The sequence below is a fragment of the Polyodon spathula genome, chromosome 19, assembly GCF_017654505.1.
Source record: "Polyodon spathula isolate WHYD16114869_AA chromosome 19, ASM1765450v1, whole genome shotgun sequence".
NCBI classification, from domain to species: domain Eukaryota; kingdom Metazoa; phylum Chordata; class Actinopteri; order Acipenseriformes; family Polyodontidae; genus Polyodon; species Polyodon spathula.
Window position 1 is genome coordinate 7621815 of NC_054552.1, and position 20716 is coordinate 7642530.

At 37.5% G+C, this 20716-nt stretch overlaps 1 protein-coding gene across 1 annotated transcript in view; it reads right to left on the reverse strand.

Annotated features, from left to right (window-relative positions):
• Positions 1-20716, reverse strand: part of LOC121294691 (phosphatidylinositol 4-phosphate 3-kinase C2 domain-containing subunit alpha-like) — a 29283-nt gene that overhangs the window by 4813 nt on the left and 3754 nt on the right. Inside the window, exons 2-22 of the mRNA XM_041218685.1 lie at positions 18088-19322; positions 14276-14376; positions 13362-13519; positions 11531-11651; positions 10915-11047; positions 9710-9789; positions 9532-9595; positions 8966-9112; positions 8342-8387; positions 7948-8176; positions 6234-6356; positions 5801-5968; positions 5427-5535; positions 5006-5148; positions 3767-3955; positions 3221-3314; positions 2983-3077; positions 2296-2476; positions 1779-1883; positions 1365-1457; positions 249-378 (exon numbers count right to left, since the gene is read on the reverse strand). Coding sequence (XP_041074619.1) covers positions 249-378; positions 1365-1457; positions 1779-1883; positions 2296-2476; positions 2983-3077; positions 3221-3314; positions 3767-3955; positions 5006-5148; positions 5427-5535; positions 5801-5968; positions 6234-6356; positions 7948-8176; positions 8342-8387; positions 8966-9112; positions 9532-9595; positions 9710-9789; positions 10915-11047; positions 11531-11651; positions 13362-13519; positions 14276-14376; positions 18088-19230 — 3652 coding nt within the window. The 5' untranslated portion in view covers positions 19231-19322. The remainder of the gene's footprint in view (positions 1-248; positions 379-1364; positions 1458-1778; positions 1884-2295; positions 2477-2982; positions 3078-3220; positions 3315-3766; positions 3956-5005; positions 5149-5426; positions 5536-5800; positions 5969-6233; positions 6357-7947; positions 8177-8341; positions 8388-8965; positions 9113-9531; positions 9596-9709; positions 9790-10914; positions 11048-11530; positions 11652-13361; positions 13520-14275; positions 14377-18087; positions 19323-20716) is intronic.

The following is a 20716-nucleotide window of genomic DNA, read 5'->3' on the forward strand; positions in this document are numbered from 1 at the left end:
AACTAGTAGTATAGGATGGATCACTCCACTCAAAACAGAAGAGCATTAAATTAATCCAATATACTAATATGTATTTATGTCTTTTCTTAGTATTACTTTTTTTTCAGAAATTATTAAAATGAGTTATCCAAAGGCAGTCTTTCTGTGCTGAATATAAATTACACAAAGCAGACAATGTTTTGTTGTTTTATGAATAAACAGGAAACAAATGTAACTTCACATCTTCAGTTAGATTAATACTGGAATACCTCTGTCTCTGCCAGTTGAGATGCATTTAAAATTGACAATTCGCAGATCCAGTCCTTCCTGGACCCAGAGCTTGTCCATGATCTTAATCAACTGCAAAGCCAGCATGTCCTGACGCAGGTCCTCTCCCACCTGGAAAGAGACACCCAGTGCAGGCGAGTCAGCTTTATTTAAAGGCTAAGCAACTGGCTTTTCATTTAGATTTCTTATCCAAGAATACAGTATATGAATCAATACTGCAAAGCTACAAATATTTGCTACCAAAATATTTGGCGAATCACAGCCATAAAAACTATTGCTCCAGAAATGTTGGTGACCTGTTGCAATATACAAAGTATGTATTGTTAGTGGAATTTGATATTTGTGTCAAAAGTGTTTGCAGTTAATTTTTCATACGCGAAAAACGCATAATAAAAGGCTCACAAATGTTTACGGTTTTACAGTAATCTAAAATACTGTTCCTAATTTGTCACCAGAGGGAGCCTGTGAGTAAAGTGCTGAAAATGCTGTAACCTTAGACATACTCGAGATCCTTAACAAATCATAACAACTGGAGATACAGTTTTTTTTGTATGTCTTATTGATCTGTTTCCATTACAAACAGCTGACTGATACTACGGATCACATTTGATCTTCTCGGAGGTAATAAAAAAGGTTAGGTAGGCTTTCTTGAATGGTTTGAACGGCTGTCCACAGTTCACGTATTTCTCTCCTCTCAATTAATGATAATGTGCAGGTTTTGGCAATAAGGTGAAACCTGAATTATCCAAACGGACTGGGACCAGGGGATGTTTGTATAACAAACTTGTTTGGATCATCAAAATATTCCAGCAAATATTCCACTTTACATATAGAATTACAGTACTGTACTGCACTCTAAAAAACTGAGATAGTGGGCTGGTTATCGCATTTACAGAAACAGAGGTAACTAGGTAGTTGTTCTGATAATCACGGTTTTACTGTATTAAAATATAATGTCAGATAAAACTGTTAGCTGAAATAAGTAAATGTGTTATCAGATTTGAAGACTTTAACCTTCTCAAAATTCTTCTATAAAGTCTTATCTAAAGTTTAAAAAGAGCAGTGTGTTTCTAATATTACTAGGAGTGTGTGCCTACCTTAAACATTACATTGATCTCTTCTCCCAGAGGGTCTGCGTTCACTAGGGTTATTTTGAGGGGCACAGCATTGGAGTTGAAGAAGGAACAGGCCTACATACAATAAAGAAAACCTTATATCTGTGGGATTGAGTATTCAGTGAAAACTCCCAGTAAACAGATGAGGTCAATAGCGTGTACCGTACACTCTAGTAGCTTGCATGCAATTATTTAAATTCTAGTATAAAAGGTATAAATTCTAGTATAAAAAATTCCACTGAGGCCATACTGTATTTTTTGTAAAACATAATATACTGTAGCTAACAAAGCAACACTACACGACACGACACAACACACACATCTAATAAATAACACATTTTAGAACTGCCCTAACAATATTACTCGATGCTCATCTTAAGCAATGAAAAAGCATACCTTGACGTTGAGCTCTTTGGCAACCAGACTGGGGTTCAGGGGCAGACGACAATTGTTGTTTAAGAAAAAAGACTGCACTTTTTCCATGCCCTCCTGAAGAACAATCTGCAACCAAAACAAATCAATACTCATTATTCACTAGTACAATGCTAGATGTAATAAGTAATGGGATATGCACACACTTCACATGCCCTCACATAATCATTTTAGCTTTGCATGCATGTATCTGTTCTTCCACAGTATACAGATACACAATATTTGTTTTTAAATGAACGGGAAGTGGGAAAGTACTGGTAACCTACCATTAACATTAAACAGGATTACTTTATTTAGCCAGTAACCTGGATGGTGTTTGCATTACAAGGATGGTTCTGATGTTAGTATAAATGTTTATTCTCCTGCTGTGTAAATTTCAGGCCAGGTTTATTGCTGCTGTATACAAAGGACAGTAGCGCTCAGGGAAATGCAAGGGTTGCAAATCCTGCGAGACTGCTACCTTCAAAGAATATGCACACACCTGTCTAGCAGATCCGCTGGCCTGACGCACTCTCTTTGCCACGATGGCCAGCAGCTGAACCAGTCTGGTCTGCTTTGCCAGTTCTTCCCTCTGTCCTTTACCACACAAAGACAGCAGGGCCCCCAATACAATCGAATAACGCCTCCTGTAGTTCAGATCCTGCACTGCATCTTTCAGCAGCCTGCCATCAGTTACAATGCACTTCAATTTTCCAGTTACATTTAAATATTTACCATCTATGACAACCAGGGGTTCATTTGAAATAGCAGATTTGTTTCTAGACCTAATGTATTGACCTTGATTTACATTAGCTTCCACATATGCTTAAAGTTCTTATCTGCTTGTGGATTTCGTGCCTTATTGTTGGTGTCGGTAGCTGCATGCCGGCCTTTGCTTAGCTGTGTTTTAAGTAATCTGATGAACACGATCGTTGACACTGTTTGCGGTTGTAATAAAAATAGTAATTTTTTCGTCATACAGTTCAAAATTTGCAAACTATATAATTCTCGTTGTTAGACTTGGGAGCTGGGATTTGGCACAAATGAACCCCTGATCACAACAACACCAACAGCACCTCAAAGGCCAATGTAGAAAAGAGGAATATAGCAGTTTTGCTGGCCAAGAAAAGGCACCTTTTGTGAACTTGAAAAACAAGTAAAAAAATAAATAAGTGATGCATTTGCTTACCAATACAGGTAGTGTGCAATATGAATGTTCCCAAGTGCCCGTGACAAGAGGAGCATAACTAAGGCATTGTGAAGATAGCATTCAAACTTCAAAGCCTACAAGGAGACACATGGTAAAATCATTCCAATCTACTAGAAGTGTGTGTAGCTATTGTACATAAATGGAGAACAGCCATTTCCCAATCATGGACTCTGAAAGGAATTACTAGCATTTATTATTAAATGTGGGACTGTATTACCTGCACAAGCTGTGGAAGATAATCAGCCAGTTCATCATCACTTAAATGTTCAATCCAAGTCACAGCAACACTGCGCACTTCACTGTCTGCATATCTGAATGGAATGAAATATTTGTTATTACAGCATGCTGCTATATTATGATCTAAAGCCATAACAGCCCTGTGCATGTAATCCATTTTCTCCCTAATATTTGAGGCCTGGGTTTTAATACATGAAATACGTTTGATTGTCCTCTATTAACACTTGTCTACAAAGCTAGCACACCATTTTCATGACTGGCACAGGGCAAGAAAAAGGCTGGTTCACACTTCAGTCCTGTAACCACGGAGATGGTTGTGCGACACGACTAGCTAGAGTTGGGGAAAACAAAAAACAAAACAAAAAAAACATTCAACCATGGTGTCCAGTCGCCCTTAAAAATCACCATACAGTGGCACGACTTGAGTGACTAAAAATCAGCCCTCAGAAATGTTCACACAGTTAAAGTATGAACAAGCCTTAACTGTCTCTGCCCTGACAAGGGACTACACCACTGACCCACTTACTTGGAGTGGAGCAGCTCCAAGGCACAGACAGGTGAGAGCGGAGTCCACTGGTTTAAGAGTGAGTGTATCTCAGGCAGACTGGTCCAATCCCAGCTTGGAGCACTAGCCAGGACCATAGGAAGGCTCTTTTCATGTGACTGGCAGTAATGTCTTTTATCCCACAAAAATTCTTTATCCGCTTTGGAGAACCTGTTGGCAAATGAATCCCAAATTTCAGTTAAATATAATCAAGAACTTTCCCCAGTTTGGCTTTGCCAAGTTCCTGACATTTAGCCTAAAAAGATATCAAATTCCTCACTTTAAATAAAATGCGATCTACAGTACTGAAAGACTATAAATAGTGTTTATTATATTTGGCTAAACTGCTAGATAGAGTTTCTGATACTATTCAAAACAGGTTAGGAATATTGCATGCAGAGCAGCTTCCAATTCAAATTGTTCCTCTCATGTACATTCCTAACATTTTTAATTAAAAAGAAAATATAACTTTTTTTATATAATTATATAATCACATTAATGGTTTTATTAATGAGCCTGGTATCTCAGTGGAACACTTTTTTAGTTTTTATATCAGGATGATATAATTGGATATTAATCCAGTGCCTAAGGAAGTCCAGGAATGGTTTATAAACGATCACAAAGCAATGACTGATGGATGTGACACGCACTTGCTTAATGCACGCAGAGAACGAAGGCACAGATCTTGACAAAATCACAAACACATTGGCTGCCACTTGCTAAACTTGATTGTTTCTGTGAAAAAGGGTATGAATGAGAATGCATGGGACCTTACTGACAAAAAATATATAGCTGTACCAACAGGCTGCTCAGAGAGACATAGAACAAATCTAACTCTACATAATTCAAGTCACAATATTTATATCTGCAAGGTCTGCTGCAAGTCTTCCAATCACAGGTTTGGACCTTCTAAAAAGTATTCAGATTCTTGGAGACCACTAAAGCAATGCCTTAGGACAGCGGACAAAATAATGCATAATTAAAGGAAAGGCTTATAAATCAGTATTAATAGTATTACCATAACCATTTTAAACAATGATTAATACATAATGTATATACGGAATCTAATGAGCTTAGTTAAAAAGGTATATTCTGTTGCAATAACCCATTGTATTAAAAAAAAGTCAATATACAAATGACGAAACAATAAAAAAACAAAAATGTTAATATATACACCAATCAAGGGAGCTACTCATATGTTTATGTCACACAATCACATACCCTAACGTGGATTCTTTACTGAAAAGTGTCCTAAGCTGCTTTTGTGCATCTACATCCAGTGTTTCCCAGTTGGGCTGTGGTGGTCTGCTAGCAGGTTGAGGCTCAACAAACTGAATGTCAACATCTGTGTTTGGAAAGTTAACCTGTAAGAAGCAGTGGTTTTATTTATCAATAAGAAGCACACACCCAAATGATCCATAGATTTTATTACATGTCTTGCAATCATGTCTTCCTAATCGCAAAGCAGGTCAAGTTTACACTCTCTAACTGAACGTGTTTGATACTCAACAGGCACACCCCTGCTTCGCTTTGCTTGTTGATAAATTACTTCAAGCTCGGTTATAACTCATAATTGAGAATACTGGAAAAAGATGCATGCACACTCACCGCAACTAAAGATTTTAGCTAACGGCATGATTACCTGCATGACTATTCTCTCCATCTGATTTCCTTTTCTACTGACAGTACCGACTGGGGAGACAAGGAAACTGGTCCACAGACCAAGCAGCTTAGTCCCACGTGTTAGCACTCTGAAAGAAATGGAAATTGTTTTATTAAGTGAGTGTGCGGCTGCATTCAGTGAAAAAGGCAGAACCCCTTTCATCACTCGGTGAAACTCAACTCAACTTAACCAAAATCAACAACAATTGTATCTTTCGCGCCAATGTTAATTTCACAAATCGATTATGAAATTCTGAGGATGTAGGAACTCAAGTTATCCCCTGAGAAAGGTCATATTAATCACAACATACATTAAAATTCTGGAATCCACTAGAAACATTTCCGGATAGTTACCGTCTAAAGTCGAACAGAGGCATGGAAACTTTGCCAAGAAGCTCAGGTCCGTTTCTTTGCTTGTTAGAATCTGGCGAGCTGCTGGCATTCTGATGTAATACTCCACACAAAGTAAGACTGAGCATCGACTCTAAAGGTAACTGTGAAATTGGGATAGGGAAGCTTACCCTGAAACGTAAACAGAAATATTCACATTAACAAATTCATAATAAAATATAACACAATGTAGGCAAAATCAAGAGACAGACATTTGAATGGCCCTTTTCAAGTTAATTCCCCACACAGATCCAAGCTAGTTCCTGTTTGTTGATGAAAATACAGGCTACATCCTTATTTAAAAAAAAAAAAAAGCAACAGCAAGAAAATGTAAAAATGAATGTCAATTCAACATGAGAAAGAGATAGAGAATACAAACCCAACCATGCTCACTTACAGTTCATCCCATTTAATGTGAAAAAATAAGTTCTTGTATGCTCCCACTTTCTTAGACTGAACTGGTTTAAATAAGTTCTTTCCATTATGGGTCAAAGAATACAGCAGGTAGTACTTTTCAAAGCTGGAGGAAAACAAACCAAGAAATGTTAGCAATGCTTTAAATACACACAACTGCACTTGTACTGTAGAGATTTTTACAAGCTTGACAGATTTTAAATGTGGAGTACATAGAAATTATGGCAATATTTAACTGAATCATATGGCTTCGTATTACTGGGCTTTAAACTAGCAAGTGTTTCAAGTGTACTGAAATACACAGTGCATAAGGAGACAAACGTTAAAGAAAGTTGTGTGACCAGCTGAATTTTGACAATGAAATAACTATTTTTATCCAAGCACCTAAAGCATCATGTTTGCATTAGGTATAAAGAAAATAACTTTACTCTTCTTATCTGCTGTAGGTTGCCAAACCTTGTCACAAGATACAGATGGACAACTTCAGAGTTACAGTACATAGGGTGATCAGTGTGCTAGCTCATAAAATATGGAACACACGGGCGTAACATATCTATTTTATGAGCAGTGCAACTATTTATATAATAATAAGGAAGCACTAAGTTAAGAGTAGGGAACCCCTGGCTTGGAGTGCCATGCCACTCTAGGTTTAATCATTGGTATGTCAGAACCTGGTCACTTCTATTTAATCTTCAGGATATTTGTCGACACAAATACCTGGAATGTAAATACTAAAACATACAAGCACCTCTACTACACCTCCAGAAAACTGTCCATTATTAGAAACAGATTATATTTTCAAATAAAATTCCATGAAACACTAAGCCAAATAAACTGAAGTAGGTCATGCCAGCTATCTTTCTGAAAGCCCAGTGCCAGTGTTACAATGATGCGGTCTATGTGAGGTAATACCAGCAGATACCAGAATAAACCACTTGTTTTAATAAGCATTCAGTCTACATTTAGAAAAAATCTCTTCTCATTCTCATGCTCTGAGAACTTTAAAGATAGGGCAACAAAGTAGCACTGTTGGGGATTCAGTTAACACAATCTTCATTCATTTTTAGAAACACTGCTGTAACATAATCGAAATTTCACGCCAGAAAGCTTAGTAAAGCTTATAAATAGTGCAAGAAAATAGCTTATGGCTCTCTAGATGGCAGATGGTTATTTATAACAAGTTCAAGTGAATTTTATCCTGGAGTTGGTCCTGCATTGGTATAAAACACCCCGAAGCTCTTCAAGCAGACCACATTCTCTTCAGTATCTGAATCTACATACTTAAAAAAAAAAACAGACAAAAAAAACAGGATGCAACAGAAATTCACACTAGTATTGACCACATGACTTATTTTCAAACAGCGACTATACTGTCAGTAACACCCATTTGCTGCAGGCAGTGAACGTTAAAATCCCAAATCAATCAACCAAATTACAATGTTAAGGCCAACTTGCAGTTTGACTAGGCTCTACATTAGACCTACTGGTACTGGGAGTGAAGCAGAACACAATGTAATGTTAACATATATGTGCACAATGTAAAACAACATGTTCTGTGTGATATAAATGTGATGTCCTTTTAAAAAAGAAAAAAAAAAGAAAGGAAAAAAAGGACATGCCAACATCTTTGTTCTACCTGACCTATGCATGCTAAGTTATCTGATCACTTTTTGCCTGCTGGACAGCAACACTCTCACCTGCTGATCCAACCTGGTGGAATGCCATGAGCTGCAAACAGGGTAAACTGGAGGTGCTTTGTGGTCTTGCAGGCTTCCTTTGTGCGCCTCCTCTCCTTGGGAGCAGACAGAGCAGATTGAGGGCTGCTGCTGCTGCTGAAAGATCTCAGGTACAGCTGCAACAGGTCACACAAAGCAGTCGTCAACCCATTCATGCTTTCCTCAACAGGACTTAGAGGAGCAGAGGACCCTGAAACAAAAGATCACCTCAGTCCTGGTTTCCATGAACCTGTCTAAAACAATCAAGCTTCAAACAACACTTCATGTTGAAACACAATTGGATAGTATACCTTCCAGGAAATGTGCTTTTGCAGGTTTTGTAATCCACATAAGAAAACAATCAATCCATACTCACCAACTGTAGCACCTTTGTTTGAGCCATCAGCAGATTTTGATCCCAACTGTAAAAAGTAGGCAATGACAGAACTGTAAGGAGAATGCAAGGACATGCTGGCTTTTATGGATTAATATCGCTCAACTACTAGAAAGAGAAGCTAAATTATCATTGGAGAAAAAGATGCAATGATGCAAAAATGTGTGAGTGTTTCAACGGCCTGAAAACTGGCAATGGGACAACAAACATATAGCCTGTATGAAACATATTCCTACACAAGGTATGCACCACAAATATTCAATATATTTATATTCACAGGGTCAATTTAATTATCTGAAAAGTGGAACATCCTAATACCACTGCTCTTTTCACTGTATTTCACCCCAGGGATGATTTAATGACTTGCCCTTATCAATCATACAATATGAATACATTGGGAAGTTGTCTGTGATGGAGCAAGGTTATTAGAATTAGAGTGGCAGTATTAACATCTTTGCATCATTAAAACAGACCCACAAATACACAATCAATAACGCTGTTGACTGCTTGGGCATGCAGGAACAGACCAAGACCGGTTTGTGATGATCTCTGGCAGTACCCCCCTGTGACTGGCAAGAGTGCTGAAGATGTATATCCCAGCTTTACCTCCATGGTTTTGCTCCTTGGAAGACTGACAGTCCTCTTGAGTTTCTTTACAGCTTCTGTAATGGCTTTGGTCTCAACCCCATCTAGTGCACTGCATATATTCTTGACAGCCTGGACTATATTATCCACTGTTTTGTACTGGTTGTTCTAACAGAAGAAAAATAAACGCCACAGTTAACAACAGATGAAATTGCTGAGCCCACTAAAATTGTTCAGATGAAAAACATGTAGACAGCCGAAAACAGTCTGTTTGTTATGTGTGGTCTCTGATAGTTCAGTGCCGTTACTGCTTAATATATACACAGGGTAATCACAATACACTGTGTTTTGGCATCAGCTTTTCTAATGCACTGAAAGCAAGGTTGCAGTGCTTTATATTGTCAAAAAAAAAACCAGAATATTATTACAAACTGATCACAGAACAACTTACCCTTTAAATATATAATTGCCACAACAAACTATGTCATGTTGATGCTTTAGGGTGCAATTGTACATGCTTACAGAAACAGTGATAATATGCTGCTGAGAATCACATGATAAGTTCAGAAACATTGCATGTACTGTACCTCATGCTGAAGGTACAGCTGGACTTGATTGTGGTAAGAATCCAGAAAATCATTAAGGCTTTGTCTATCAAAAAACAACAGCACTGCCATTAATCAATTATGAAACCGAAAACAAATATGCTATCCTTTTAAAATGTGTAAGCATAACACCTACGCATATACATGTCCTTTACTGTACCTGTTAATGGTTTCTTTAAGAGGCTTTTCCACCTGGTACAGGTATTTCTCTAAATCAACAGGCATGGCATCATCCTCCACCTGTTAATACAAATAGATCAATTATTGTTATTAAATAACAATACATGAAATACATTGATCCATTTCATTTAACGTTTAAAAGTAGTTATGGACATCAAGAGTACCACTTAAACATATGGACGCATTAACATGTATGTATCTGGTGGAACATCCCTTACCTGCATCAAAGTTATTTCCTTACCAACTCATTTGAATAATCGTGCTTTTACACATTAAGGTTGCAGTCTCAATTACCTAAAACAATAAGCTAGGAGAACCACTGGCAACCCCCCTACCCGGGCAACCCATGATGAAACAGCTTGAATCATGATTTTATTATATATCTATATATATATATATATATATATATATATATATATATATATATATATATATATATATATATATATATATATATATATATATATATATATATATATATATATATATATGTTGGAAAACATGGATTGAGAATTGATTAGGGGTTTGCTACGCATGTGGACTAGCAGAGCTATACTGGTGTTCTTTTCTGAAAAGAGACTAATATTGCAGATAGCAGACTGTTTGGTTCAAATTGCATGTACTGCTAACCACTGATAGAGACGATGCGTCTACAAACTCTTGCCCAACAATGACTGCAAGCTAATGAGATAACAATGCTGTGGACTAGAAGGGAACAGGCTCTAGACTTCAGAGAGATCAAAAGAGATAATCCCACTGGCATCAAAGGGGGTCGCAAGGAGATAACAAAAGGCAGATGTATGGACCTTTTGTCTCCAGGAGTGTGAAGAATGCACTGAGTTCAGAGGTTGTCACACTAGACCACACACACAGACACACACACATTAACACTCACACAATAAATTAAATTACCTTGACCATTGGTTAATGTCAGAGAAAGGGGAGGTGGACCATCTATACAGAAGGGTATTTAATGTCACGCAAACATTGTAATTTTGAGTTCTGTATGTCCTGTACCTGGGACCAGACTCCCTGCATATTTCAATAAACCTGGCAACTGATTGAAGAAAAGGACTCTGTGCATTTTCTTGAATCTACTTACTCACCATCATTTTTTTAAGTTACTTCATATATATATATATAAATGACACCACTAGTCACACACACATGTGCAGGTTTGCTTACCACACGCGCCAGATCTCTGCATACAGTGCTTTGAGACAAGAGCTGTAGCTTTATCTCAATTTCCCATTTCCGACAGTTCTGAATGTATTCATGACTTCCAAGGCAATGTTTAAATAAATACATACATAAATAACTAAAAAATAATTACATTTTATTTTTTTATTTTTTTTAAGAAATTGCAATTCTAATGCTGGTAACGCAACAGGATTGCAGATGTTAAAATCAGAACACAACAAATTTGTTTTGAAGATTACAACAACCCAGCCGCTCCACCAAGTCCATTTTAACAGCCTCCTCAGTATCTGAAACATTTGTATAGATACCACATCTTGTGTTAGGAATCTCACACCAATGCCTCAAACAGCGAACCTTTTAATACATGTACTGTACATGCCATGCATTGAACAAGCAATGACACTATCTGTCAAATCATTTAAACAGTATTATCAGCATTACTGAATTAACAAGGTATGTTAGTGGGCAGTGGGTATGCAAGGTTTAGCATTATGATGGATTTCTATTTCCAGCCAAAATCCAGTTAGATAGCCAGCCCTGCTCATTTTTTTTTTTCAGAACTTGTTGAACTAGGCAGTACATTGTTAACAATAGGCCTTACTTTTGCAACACTTCCTCTTGGCCGCAAACTTTCAGGATGTAGCTGCCAATGTCAACCTGGTTCAAGTCATCGTGAACCCAACACAAGGCCTGCATTATTAGCAGCTCAACAGGGGAACTCACTGAAACAAAAGCATCAGAAAGAAACAGATAAGAAATAGGGTGAGCTGTAAATAGTAAATGATTTATTTCATTTCTCAGATTTCCATTTTGTATCATACATTCATCCAGAATGTTTAACAAGATGTTGTCTGCTAATATTGCTGGGAGCAACCAAAATGTCATACTGTTCAAATTCCACGGTGCTGATGTTTTGCATTACACCATTCATAATATATGTAAGAAAGCTTAAAATCACATGCTAGATGCTAGCTGGGCCCTGTGTTTAATTAATACATTCAATAAAAGAATAACCTTTCACATAAAATTGTAGGATTTTTATTTTTTAATTTTAGTAGTCAGCAATAATTTTTTGCATTTTCTTCCAGTTTAGAATATCCAATTATTATTAGGCTGAGCTCACAGCTACCACCTCTGCACTGACTGGGGAGTGGTGAAGATGAACACACACTGTCCTCTGAAGCATGCGCTGTCAGCTGACCACTTCTTTTCATACTGCAGACTCACCACACAGCCATCTCAGTGTCGGAGGACAATGCAGCTCTGGGCAGCTTACAGACAAGCCCTCAGGTGCCCAGCCAGACTACAGGGGTTGCTTGGCGTTCGGTGGTTGGCAATGGAATAGCCTAGACTTGAGCCAGGCTATAGGGCGCATCCTGCACTCCATGCAGAGCGCCTTTACCGGATACACCACTCGGGAGCCCCCGTATACACTGTTGTTATTATTACTACTATTATTTCATAGCTTAACATAAATTGCTTATAGGACAAAGACAACATTGTAGCTGAAGTGCCTTGCTTTTAAAGCCATGGTTTGTAATTTGTTATGCATATCCAAGGTTTGCCCTCTTGACTGCTGTTTAAAACATAAATGTTAATATTTCATTATGGCCTAAACATTGCTCCTTTTAACTAAACTGATAATTAGATGGTAAGCATTTAAAGTAAATTGTAAACCTTAATGACTGCACCATGGACAGCTTTAAACAGTGCATGTGTGTAACTGTGAATTAATAAGATGACTAATTCAACAAAGTTGGTTGGCAGTGCTAACTGGAGAACTGGCATGTAAAGTAATGCTGCCATAGTTTTGTGCAGGCTCTAAAATATGTCTTCCTCTCTCTATTTGTATTATAATTTGAAAAGTGCACTTGTAGAGGAAGTAGAAACAATCCAACTGTCATAAATTCTGAGTCAGGTTTTCAAAATACACCATACTTAAAGCAAAAATAGCTCCCTTGTATGTGAATATGTACTGTTTTAGTGCACAACAATTGTATTTTCTAAATGATCTGACTCGAAGCTTGCATTATTAAAATGTCATTCTTGCCATGGATATTCATAACATGGTTGAAATGCATTTAAAGCACTGCCAAAAATTTCCAGTGGGCTGATAAACAGTTTGACTATTTAAGTGGATGGCTCCTTTCTATCAGGTATTGCTCACAAATGCTTATAGTGTAATCTATTTGGAAAACAAAAACAAATCAAAGCTTTCTTGCAAACTGAGTCACATCCTTGTTTCCTAAAATAAATTGTGATTTGTAATGTTGGCAAGGAAATTGTTTTCTTTATTGGAAATGACCAGTCTAGGTTTTAAATTTCCTGCAATTTTAGCTCAGTACAGTGGGAGTCACCCCTTTGAAATGAAACACTTGTTGTTATCAGTCAGTCTGGAAAGAAATGCATCAACTTATTATCAGAAGACCTACCATCACAAGTAAATGTGACTGGCTGTTGAGAGCCCTCTATCTCTATTGAAACCTTGATGCTGGCGTTTTCTCCATTCATGTCTCTCTGAAGCATGACAGGACTTAGAACATAACCAGGATTGGTGGAAAGATCATCGTGTGGGAACGTCAGCTTCAATCTAAAAATAAAAAAGCAAACACGATCACATTATGAGCAACAAAATAAAAGAGTAATTGACTGGAAACACAATGAATAGTAAATAAAGTAGAAGACAAAGCTGCTCTCAAAGATAAGCAGGTGCTCTTTTACACATTTTTATTTTTTTTAGGCATAACATCAGTAAAAATAAAAATAAAAATGAAGTAAAACTACTACTGTAAAACCACATGCTATTAGAACATAACTGTAAGTGCAGGCCCTCTGGGAGGTGCAAAGAATAGGCAGTTCTGAAAGGTCATAATAATGCTAAACACCAGGGTTACAAATGTACCAGCAGCACATGACTTTAGTTATAAAACTATACTAAAATCAGCTTGGAGGAAAGTCAGACTAGATCAGCAGGTAGCCTCCTATAACTTTACTGCATTTTATGTCCACAGAACACAAAAAAACTAAACTGTAATTCCTTAATTCAACAAAAGGTACACTTTCAAAATGAACAGAGGCCATTTTAAATGAGCCTCACTTATAGGGAAGGGGTGGAAGACTAAAAAAAGGAAATGGTTACGCAGTGGTACGTCCTGTAACCCTCCCTCAGAAAACATTTGTGAACAATAAAAGCAAACTGGGAAGTGCTAGGGCTTGCTTGTTTTACCTCCAGAGCATGGTCCACAACCAAAAACTCTTTGTCTAACTTCTTTTTTGGTCTCCATAGTTACTGTAACCAGCCCTTCAATAATTTAACAATGTGATCTCTTAAAATTGATTCATTTACTTGGTGATTTCTTCACAGAAAGCCTCCACTTCTTCATTGTGTGCTTCCAAGTCTTGCAGAACATTGCATGCTGTGGGTGAGCTTCTGGTGCCTTTGTCAGTCTGCAAAGAGGCAGAAATATTTATTCAGCAATGGTTTGGAAAAATGCGGTAATTAACTTAACTGTTTTTTTGCATACCAGGCAGTATGTTGCACGAAAGAATGGAGTCTTCAATCCAGCATATGCCACTTTTCTTAGCTAGAACTGGTGTTTGACATTTACATTAAAGTTTCTGCAACAACAAGTACCACCGGATTAGATTTATTTTCCGCTCCAAAGAATCTCAAAGTGCGTTAGAGCACTTTTATAAATGAAAGAAAATAAATGATACTAAAACTATTTCAAACATCACTTCTACTCATTAATTTGGCTGTTATTTTCATAAACAAAACATTTAAAGTAAAATATCAGTACCACATGACATTATTTAATTACTGTACAGGTCTTGACAGAGGCACACCAGTTCAATGTTGAAAAGTACAGCTACCCTCACACAAAATAACTTTAGTGCAGTGGCAGTCTCAACCAGTGGCATTGTCGATGCAAAGTATGCAACATGGTACAATATACTTTTAATTAAACAATGTAAAATAAAAAATAAACAAAACCAACATTAATAATTGGGTTTTGTACTACAATTCACCAATCATAATGAAACAATTATACCATCAATAGCACTACCAGCATTAATTATAATTAAGTTTTAGTGTGCAGTGTAAGAAGTGTTGGATTTATTTGTGGTGAATTTTTTAAACAACAACCTCTCTTTCTTACTTTCACCTGAAGAGGACACCTTTGAGGTCTTGAAAGCTTGTGATTAATTATTGTTTAGTTAATCCAATAGAAGGTATACATCTCCTTCTCTTTGTCTATCATCTCCGGACTGATACGGCTACCATTTTATCTATCAACGACTATAGTGAATTTTCTAAAATTTGAAAACTTAAACAGCCTTTCTAAAAAAATGCTTTTAATAGCCTATTGCACTTGTGGGGAAAGAAGCCTATAAAATTGTTTCATACATCATTTGAGGTCACATACATAAAGGAGTACAATGTAGAAGACAAACCCACAGTTGTACTGGAACACACGGTTACATTGTTCACAAATGCTTGCTGAACTGGTTCTTCTCTACAACATGTGGTCGTGTACACGAATCAGTTATTCTTTATTTCACTCACAGCAGAGTTTCAGTAAAGTTTCATGAAAACACAGACAAATTAGATTTCTGATTTGTTCTAAAATGATACAAATTTTACTTGGAAAATAATTGTATTACTGTTATTAATACTGTCATTAAAGCTAAACTACTCTATAACAAGTAGCCTGAAAAAACAAAAGACTTACCAAGAATATTTATTGCGACATTCCTTTTGCTTACAGATAGGAAACCGTATAAAAGAAAGTGCTTAAATATACAAACTAACAGGAATGAAAGCAGAAAGCGCAACCCTTATGGACCAATCACATATAAGAGATTGCGCTGTTGTCTTAGTGAATGCTATAAGGGCAAGTTCCCATTTGTATATGATGCTTTCCACTGCACACATGAAGATAACATTTCTTATGCAGGTGCTATTACTGCAATGCAAACAGAAATCTTATAAATCAACTATACCGGTTTGGTCTTATGGTGTACATCCCACCCCATTAACAGATTCATCCAACTACAGTTCTCCCCAGTAGCTACTGTTTTCTGAGCAGCCATGTTGTGCTGTATAGTTGACGACAGTCAGGACATTCTCCATTTTGTGTTTGCTTGCTACTACTTCATCTCACTGGGGAGATGAGGGAAGGACTTACCACCATGCAAAATGGGGTTATAGCCTAATACAGCAAAGAATTTTGATAGAAAATTATGCTTCCCTAATTCAAATGAAAAAAGCAAACTAATACAGGACATTTTTTACTTGAAATTACTTTACAGCAACAAAACACTACAGTACCTGCAGCACCATGGAAAACATTTTAAGGGCTTTTCAGATCAGGCATTTATGCATTGCTGTTTTAAAAAGATAAATTATAAACAAACATAAAGGGTACTTTTGCTTCTTGACAAATACATTACTAGGCTAACTGATAAAAATGTCCTTGGGACAAGTCATTACATCCATGAGGGAAACTATTTTAATTGTGTTCAGAGTAAATGAAATACTGCAAACATGCAAACTGAGAAACAGTGTCCTCGCTTTAAATGGCTTGTAGCTGCAGCCATTGTCGCTAAATGTGCATTGACGATTCCGTTTCTCACAGCTACAGCTGCAGCAGCCAGCATAGAATGATATCATGTCAATAAATAAAAGCTCTCGTCTGCTATCTCAGAAAGATTGCTGAGGATCAGATACAGGAAGAAGCCCTTCAACACTTTCTGGCAATACAATAACCTTTTCTTTTCCTGAAAATGCAAACCTACACCCTTAATAAAATAAAATAAATACTATAACATACAGGAGAGTACCTGGTACTCTAAATTGCCAAATTGGTCAACAGAAAAATCTGCGCTATAAAACCATTACTGTTTCTAGTTTTCACTCAGCTGTTGTAAGATTAGCATGCCAGTGATGACAAGATCCCAATGTTTATTCCCCCAATAGATTCTCTTTCCCACTACTAGTTTATGAAAGTTCTGCTCAACGTTGGGCTGCAGCAGAAATAATAATAATAATAATAATAATAATAATAATAATAATAATAATAATAATATCTGTATTTTTATATAGCGCCTTTCATTGTGGACCACCATCACAAAGCACTGTACAGAGGTAGGCTGTGAACTTTGCATTATATACAGTCACTTACAATAGGACATTGATTTAACATCTCATCCGCAAGATGGAGCACAAGGAGGTTAAGTGATTGCTCAGGGTCACACTGTGAGTCAGTCAGTGGCAGTGGTGGGATTTGAACTGGTGACCTTCTGGTTACAACCACTGGACCACACTGCTGCACTATGTAAATAGAGCCTTAATTCACTCCCACCACCTACCCAAAAGCAAACAAAAGCTCTGTTCGGTTGATATGAAAGAAAGACCAACACAATGCAACAGGAAATGAAATTGCTAGGAAAAAAACACACACCCTTGCTGAATGATGTTCTCATCCATACAATGAAAGATCCAAGACAGGAAATACTGTTTCTGTCGGGGTCAGATATGTAATGCAGTTGCTGAAAAGTACAGTGTAGGAGTTACAAATAGGGGATTTAACCTGGGATGAAAGGTATTGTACTGTAAACTGATACTGCCGATAAGTTCCACTGGCCATAAATCACCTCTGTCTAGCTTCTATTCATGGTATGGATCTATGGTACTGATTATTTCTGCAATAAACCACCACAAAACTACTGTTGTTTATATAAGTAGAAAACTGAGTGAAGGATTAGAATACAATGTGGGCTTCTGATTTTGTGTGTTTTAACCGACTTAAAAATTAAATTGATACCTGTTAAGCCATTCCTGTATCTCAAACACAACTGAGAATGTTAATAGTAAAATTGATTTAGCAATTTAATTCTTAAAGAAGAGTATAACATACAGAAAATCAGAAGCCCTATATATAAAATATATATTTAAGCAGGATACAAAGGTCTAGATTTTTCAATGAAATTTAAGTCCAGCAGCTGGCTATGTTTTAGTCTTCTTATTTTAGAAGCTACAGTATAGGCTGGAATCCAAAATTTCACTATAACAAAACAAAAAACGGTAAGATCTTAAAACAGTAATATAAATGAGATTCAAAGAGTAGAAGTAATAATCATATTCAACTACTGTACCTCAGTGCTTTGGCCAGGAGTCTTGGGAGACAGAGCACTTGTAGAATGAATATTTAAAGACTGGCTCCTTGTGACTGAAGTTCCAGCAGCTGATTTCCCATTGGGATGAAAGGAGGCTGACCGGCCACACTCTCCAGGAGGAAGACTGCTTTCAGGAGTACTCTCATCCTGCAGCACAGCATCCCAGGGGTCCCCTGCAATGTTGGACTCATTCAGAGCTCCGTCCGTGTATTGTGCAACCTTTGTACTGTCTAATTTTGGCTTACTGAGGGGATCAAGATCGAGCCACTCAAATTTACTCATGTTTGTGTTTTCCTTATTCTGGAGGATTGGGATCATAGCCTTGGTGATGGCAGATTCCAAGTCAGTGCTTGTCGATTTCCCGTTTTTTAAGTATTCTGAAGTGCTGGCTATTTTGGCAAACAATTTTGCCAGTTCAGGTGTAACAGGTTGCTGGTACACTGGCATGAGTGCTGTTGAGTGTAACAGTGCCGAGGGCTGAAGTGGGAATGGCATATACCGGGGCTGCGCGGAGAGGTAAACTGGTTTTGGAGCTCTGTAAGACGGCATTCTCAGATTAAACCCATTCTGAAAAGGGCAGGATTGCTTAGGAAAGGCTACTGCAGGGTAGAGTAACGTCTGGATGACTGGCCTGGGCACTGCTGAGATTGCAGACCCTGTCAGTCTAGGGTTCCACTGCCCTCCATGGAACGGAATCTGGCTGTACAAATGACCTGGAAATGAGGAAGTTAAAACAGGGGTTCCTGGTAAAGTTGCAGGCCTCGGTGCTTTATTATTAGCCCCAAAGTTGTCATCCAACAACAGTTTCTCCAATTCAGCATTCGTCAGCTTTTCAACGTCAATGTCTTTGAATGCATCCCTCTCTGATCTTTTCCTGGCATCGGACTCTGGAAAGACAATGAGGTCCCTTTCTGGATTGTTGGAGGACAGGGCTACCTGGTTCGCACCGTTACAGGACACTGTTTCCAGGTTAAAGGCTGTTTTCTTATCCCTCTGTAGCTTTGCTAACGCTTCAGTCTCCATCTGCAGAGCTTCCTCCTTCCCAACATCTTGTGCCCCGCTTGTTTCCAGAGCAGGAGAGACATTCTGCTTGAATCCATTGCTGCTGGATATTTGGGACATTGTGTCAACTAGCAGATGCCATTGATAAGATCCAACTTGATTTTCTAAAAAGGTTGCAGCTGATGGTCTCTCAAAAGATGCACTGTAGATTTCTGAAACGGAAAACAAAACAAGTTACCTGGATTTTCATGGTAACGAGCTGCGTGAAGCATCCAACTCAAAAAGAAGTAAAAGGTTTGTTATTCCTCTACTCAGCCAAGCCTAGTGTACATTCTAAACAATGCTCAGTCAATTAAGGATTCAATTAAGCCAAATGCACAGAATTACTGCAGTCATTTGGTCTTAATTGTGTAGTCCACTATTTCACCACGTACTTCAGCATTCATACAGAAGAGAAATGACATCAACTAACATGTTTCAACAGTTTCAAATCATCTTAGACAGTTTTTGTTCTCCATTAACAGATTCTTGCTTGTACAGTACACTTTATTGATCTTGTGTGAAAATAAATAATTTTACACCCACGCAAAAATAATACGTCGCAAAATAAATATCTTTTGTGCTGCTAATGTCCTAACCTTTAGTATGTTGGGAGGTTCAATGCTTTGACAATGGGATTAGAACTCATTCCTCTATGTAGTGGGCTGGGATCATCTACCCAATACCTCCTCACTCAGTCAGGCAAAGTACAAGATTGACAAAGAATATTGTCTCAGAAGGTTATGCCTTAGCAAGGAGAAGTTAAAGCAGAGTCATTTCTTGTCAACATGACCCCTGTGAATTAACTTTATATTACGCAAGCTTGTACAGCAGCAGTGACATCACAATAATGGCTTTGTCAAGCTTTGACTTTAGAGCTCCTAACAACAGCAGTGTTCATTATTGTACAGTTGCAAGTGGAAAAGTGATCGTTCTCTGTGTTTATCTCTTTATCCCTCCGAGTTTATGTCTTCCCTTGCACTCTTCCTCCTTGTTTATTATCAACCTGTGAAATAAGAAACCTCTGTACAGTATGCTGTTAGTCCTGGTCACAAAAAAAGTTAAAGACATTTAAACAGCATATAATTTGGAACTGTGTCCTGTTTCTTTGCAAGGATTTGTTTAAACTCTCTTCTAGGATTTTTCTGTTCTGTTTTAACCACAAAACCACTGACAACAGTGTCATTTGCTATTCAACTGTTACACAGAGATGCACAGATGAACATTTCAAAAGTCTGCTTGCAATATTTTAAGGTTATTATAAAGGTCTACAGTCTACAATCGAAGTTGTTGCTTACGTTTAGCTTTTCGCCACATTTCTCGCACACCAGACTGACAAATCTATTTTCTTTTCTTTTCACAGCAACATTACGGATACGAAGCAAAACTCGTTCCTAGCATAAAGCTAATAAACATTAATAAACACGAAGCAAAAATAATTAAACTTCTTGCTTGTGATATCAGTGGAAAGTACAAAATAACCATCATATATGGAAGACTATATTAAGGATATTTACCCTATTTGCTAAACTCCACTGTACAGTTTTTTGGGGTTTTTTTTGCCACT